The 5969-nt window shown below is 37.2% G+C and overlaps 1 protein-coding gene across 1 annotated transcript; it reads right to left on the reverse strand.

Moving 5' to 3' along the window:
* Positions 1 to 4830: 4830 nt before the first annotated feature.
* On the reverse strand, positions 4831 to 5748 carry GJD3 (gap junction protein delta 3). The gene has a single exon (XM_015832313.1). It carries the CDS (start codon positions 5746 to 5748, stop codon positions 4831 to 4833), a length of 918 nt encoding a protein of 305 aa, XP_015687799.1.
* Between the last annotated feature and the right edge of the window lie 221 nt (positions 5749 to 5969).

Raw genomic sequence — 5969 nt, forward strand, 5'->3', positions numbered from 1 at the left:
AAAAAAAAAAAAAAAAAATTTATATATATATATATATATATATATATATATATATATATATATATATATATATATAGAGAGAGAGAGAGAGAGAGAGAGAGAGAGAGAGCGCTTGAGTGACTGTGGAGGAAGAAATCAATGGTTGTACCAATAGTAATAGGAGCCCTTAGAGCAATACCCAAAGGCTGCCTAGATACATAGAGATTTTGAACTTATTAGACCTGAATATCCTGACTTTACAAAAAACCACCCTACTCAGAGCTGCCTATATACTCAGACGGTATCTTAACAGCTCTTAGGTTCTTGGATAAGACTTTACCAGTCCTAGACTATGACTCAAATTGAAGATTAACCATAACAACAATAATAACAATACATTTATTTCCTTGATGAATTTTTGAAAAGTGATATAGAGAGTTGTGAATTACAATGTGCCTAAACAATTGAACTTATTGGGCCAGAACTAGGAGCAGCAGCTTTCTTCACTCTTTTCTGTTGAAGAGGGAAGGCATGAAGCAAATAGGATAAGGTTAAAAATAAGTCTACAATCATCTTTTTATTCTCTGTTGTTCGAAGTTCAAAAGACATTTTCTGGACAGCTTTGAGAGGGTGAGATTCTGGAGCCTGCAACAGTTGTGGTTTGAAAAGATGCCTGTTTGGCAGTGTAATTCCTTCTCCATCCATAAATAGATTAGGTACTAAATTGTCTCTAGCACAAAGATATGCTTTCGGAATTGTAATCCACTAGGTGAATTAGCTTTAATGCATAAAGACTGAAGTTATTAACCCTCATCTTACTGAATGCTACACAAGAGTTAATACAGTAGAGAGAAAAAACTGCTTTTAATCTAAAAACAATTGGCCAAGGAAATAATGTCCCAAGGGAAGAGAAGAGGAACAATTGCCACTGGAAATATTAAAAATAGTGTTGGATAAATATATATTTTTGGAAGGGCTGACAATTTTGGTTTAGCATATTTACACGACCATGTCCAAAATCACCTCCCTGAGTTGCTCATTGCATGATGAACAAAACAATTTAGAAAAAAACCAGTGCAGAACATTTAAAATATATATAAATGAACTTCTTTTAATGAAATATTCCAAGTTTAATATTTTGATATTAATAGGTTAGAGAGAGGAAAAGGAAACAACTACTTCTACTCCATGGGTCAACTGTTATGTACACTATTTATGTATGTCTATGTATACATATGGATACATAGTATATAAAGGTCAGAAGGACCTTGGAGATCATCTTGTCCAACCTCTGCCCAAGGCAGAAAGCCACCAGTAAAACATCCTTGCCAAATGGCCATCCAAAGTTTGTTTAAATGTTTCCAGTGAAAGGGTGCCCACCACATCTCAAAGGCAATCCGTTCCAGCTCTTAGGATTAGAAATGTTTTTTCCCCAGTGTTATACCCAAAATTATTGTCATTTAAATCCATTGTTTTTTTAAATCCTGTATTGAACTATTCCACCCTGTCTTCTAGAATGAGAGCCCTTGTGGTAGGTCAGGGTAGCCATTAATTCTCCCAGGCTAAACACGTCCTGTACCTCCAAGTGTTCCTCATTAAGTTTTTCTTCTGTCCCTTGTTATTTGGATTGCTGCTATTTGGGTGTGCTCCAGTTTATCAGTTCTTCCTAAAATGTGTCCAGAATAGGAGATAGTATTCTTGACATGGTATGACCAACACATAATAGAGAAGAAAGATAGGAGAATGGTGATTCTTCTTGATCTTGACGCTATACTTCTAATTGATGTAATCTAGAATTTCATTTGCAATTTTTTCAGCTGCATCAAATTTTTGCCTCACATCCAACTTGTGAGTCACCGAGACATCCAAATCCTTTTCACACGTATTGCTCAATGTGATTCTTACTCTTTCCTTGTGTCTTTCATTTTTCCTATTCAAATGCAGAATTTTGCATTAGACCTGATCAAAATTCATCTTGTGGATTTCTACCTATTGTTCCAGTATGCCAACGTTCTCCTAAAGCTTCAAGCTGTCATCCATGAGGTATTTGTTATCGCTCATCTTTCTATCATTTGCAAATGTCAGAATTGTATTTTGTAGCTCATCATCCAAACATTTATAAGTAAATTGAACAACATTGGCTGTAGAATGGAGCCCTGCAGTACACCATTTGAAGTTTCCTTCCAATTTGACATTGGTGTATGAAAGGCACATGAATGCTTTACCAATTGTCTATCCATAGAATGGTAATTTAATCAAGCCCACATTTTGCCTTTTTTTCTTCTCTAGGATATTGTACAAGATTTTGTTGAACGCTTAACATTGTATCCATCAGATTCCCATAAACCGATCATTGACTAAAAAATATGATATACTCCAGAATGAAAAAGTAAAAAATAACAAACGTTATGGCACTTAAATTTTGTTGGCCTCAGGAATTTAGTTCAGCTTGAGTTAGCATCATGGGAAAAAAATGGCAAACTATCTCTGGTTACCACTGCATGGATTTGGTTATGAAGTTATCAAGTTATTTGACCTGAAGATGTTGTCGTCTCAAAAATATTACATATCATACAGACATCTGGAGAATGCCGCCTTTGGTTGTAGACACCTTATGTATATGGTTCAAACTGCACTTCTTTTTAAAAGCAGATGAAAATATTCCCACTGAGACTTTTGGGACAAAAAATTGGACCATGTGGAAAGAAAGTACAAGGAGGTAGAAACAGAAGCTTTTGTGACTTCTCCATATAGACTGATCCAATCTATTTTTCACTTCCCGCTCTTTCTCTAGCATCTTTCTCCGGTTCCATAGGTACAATGTTTCTGGCTCTTTATTTCTTTAAAAAAACCATTTCCTGTAATTGCGATATCGGTGTGCATTCCCAATGAGCATTTGTCGTGAGAGCAGAAGCAAATCTGCAAAGGCCCCAATGCTTTCATTTTTCTTACCCAAATGTAGGACATAATAAATGGCATAATGGTATAGTTAAAATATTTTGAACAATTGATTTAAGTACACAGTGTAATAGGTTGCTATTAAAATGACTACATTACTCACAGAAGCCTTAAGTTTTATGATGAAACTTATTAGTTTCTTCAATGAGATCAGAGCAATACCTTTGATGTAAGGTGGAGGGACAATCCACTACTGAGCCCCCCCCCTCCATGATCTCAACAGTTCCCAAGGTGGGTCTTTCTAGGGTTGGGATTATGATATAAGTCAAGCAAAAAAAACAATAACAACTTGCTGTTGATGGATCCCTCGCTATCTGTTCTATCTAAGTTAGCTCTGGAGCTGTGTGACAGCTAGGGAACAAAATAAAATGCAGGCATGCTATCTTTTCTCAGAACTAGCTATCAAAGATTTGGTGCCCATAATATGTATAGATAGTCCTTGTTTAGTAACCACAATTGGGAGTGCTAACTCAGTTGTTAAGCAAATCGGTCATTTAAGTGAAAGTGCAATGGAGTTTGATCTTACTTCAGCTTTCTTTTGCCAAAGGTCTCAAATGTGAGTTATTTTTTCATCACCATCATTAAGTGTGAATGGTAATTAAATGAAGGTTACATGTAGTTGGATTGCCTCTGCCCCAATAAACAGCATTCAAAGGTCTCTTTATGATTCAACAACTGAAAGGCAACTCCATATTTCAATACACTGCTTTGGTAGTTTTTTTTTTTAATTAAATATGGGACAGCTATAGGGTACATATTTATCCTAAATACTTTTTTGAGAGGAAAAACTCCCATTGAACACATGGGCAGAAAAGCTTGGTATAGGTATTCTTGAAATCTTGAGAGCATATAATGGATCAAATCAGAAAATAACTGCCTAGAGGGATGTATGATTGCGTTGGGCTTACCATAAAACATCCCTGTACCCAATCCTTTAATTAGACCAGGTTGTTCTCTTTTATAATTCTAACAGAATGACTTCTGTTCTTGGCTTGCTTGTGAGATATTTTTAAGCAAAACAGCATCTTGCCTCTTTTATACGTAAAGAAAGTCCATGAGTCCTAGGTGGGATTTAAAGTCACCCTGGTAAATTGGGATCATATTAAAATGAAGCTTTACTCTGCAACATATTATAACCCCCTCCCTCCCTGTGATTATTGTTTTTTAATGTGAAACACACATTTAATTTTTTTTAATTTAAATTCTTCAGCAAAGGTCCCTCAGGCTTTCTGTGCCAATGGGCAGTTTTTATTTGTCTGGAAGATAAACCACAATAAGAGTGCATCCATCACCACATCTACCCAGTTTTCTTTTGCACATTAAGCAGTAGTGGATATCTCAGTAGAAACCAAGTAATCTTGTTTTTGAACAATGGCTAATACCCCTTAACTGATTTATAGTCCTCTGACTGGGAGGATCTCTGACATCCATTGGCCTGAATTTTCTTTGCCCTGGCATTTTATAATTCCATGGCATATTCACTTAAAAATAAAGGTATCCTTGCTTGTTTTTTCATTGATATATTCTTCTACAGCCAGATAAATTCCAGCTTCAAATGGGAATTGATCAATTACTTAGGAAAATCCCAGAATACTGGAAAATAATCTCATTCCTTTACTCCTTCTATTCTAAAATATTAGGACCCTTCTCAATCTATTTTACATGGTAGTAAATTTAAGCATTTTTAGACATATCAATCTACCCTTAATATGTATGTGAAAGTAAACAATGAATTGTCGCAAATATGACCAAGTCCCATAGTGCAGAATGTTGCATTTTAGATCTAAGTTATTCAGCTTCAGCTGAAAATAGAGGTCCATTCATATTCCTGCCCTAGAAGAATCCAGCTCATCCAGGGAACAAAACAAAGAGACAAGAAAGTATTCTCTGCTCTTATACTGTTAAGTCGCCTCTTGCCGAAGAGCGAGAAGATCGGCTGCTCTTGGTGGAATTCTTATGCTGATAATGAGCCTTGGATTCATAATGGTTAGCAATCACATCATGAGATGATGTCCCTTTGGTACCTCCATCAGCTGGGGCAAGAAAGTGCTGTGATTTCTCTTGTTTCTGATTGGACCAATTGTCCTGCTGTTCATATGATGTAGTAGCAGGAGGAGTGATCACATGACATCTCCGGCACCGCTTCTTGAGCAACAGATGAGCTAGCTCTGCCAGGCTGAGGAAAGCTGAAACAAGCCCCACCATGAAATAGAACTGAATGAAGATGGTCTTCTCGGTTGGCCGAGATACAAAGCAATCAATGAGATGAGGACACATACGATGCTTGCAGATGTATTGATATCCTACTTGGAAGCCATACAACATCCACTGTCCTACTAGAAAGCCCATCTCAGCCAAGATTCTTACTATGACATTGACTATGTAGAAAGTCTGAATATTTCGGGTTCGTTGACTGGGCTGGAGTTCAAATTGTTCCTGAACTTTCCTCCCTGACTGATTGGCTTCCTCCTGATTTCCTTCAATTTCCTTCAAGCCACGGTTGATCTTGGTAGTCTGGTGCATAGAATAGATGACAAACAGAACAGCTGGGGCTGAGAGCACTACAATGTGGAAAACCCAGAAACGGTAATGGGAAATGGGAAATGCCAAGTCATAACAAATCTGTTTGCATCCCACCTGCTTAGTGTTGCACTCAAACTCTTCCTGCTCATCATCAAAGACATCACTGCCCACTGTGGCTAGAATGAGGATACGGAAGATGAGCATCACCACCAGCCAGAAGCGTCCAACCATGGGTGAGTGCTCCTGCACTGCATCTAGCAAGGAACTCAAGAATCCCCATTCGCCCATGGCTGCTGCAGGAGAAAGGAAAGAAGAACAGAAAGATCATATTCAATAACGTTTAATAAAGGGAATTGGTGTCTTGCTAAAAGCAAATGGTTATAACAAATTGGTATTCTGAAGAGGAAATAGAAGACAAATGCAGTCAAATGATGGACCTACACAAGCAGTGAGTAATTTGGTATTATCTACCAGCAGACAATTAGATAGTAGGTAATATCCTACTAGTA

This window comes from Protobothrops mucrosquamatus, unplaced genomic scaffold (assembly GCF_001527695.2).
Source record: "Protobothrops mucrosquamatus isolate PMUCROS unplaced genomic scaffold, P.Mucros_1.0 scaffold1, whole genome shotgun sequence".
Classification (NCBI taxonomy): domain Eukaryota; kingdom Metazoa; phylum Chordata; class Lepidosauria; order Squamata; family Viperidae; genus Protobothrops; species Protobothrops mucrosquamatus.

Coding starts and splice junctions, on each gene's coding strand:
- GJD3 (XM_015832313.1), bottom strand. CDS start 5,748: ATGGGCGAATGGGGATTCTTGAGTTCCTTGCTAGATGCAGTGCAGGAG.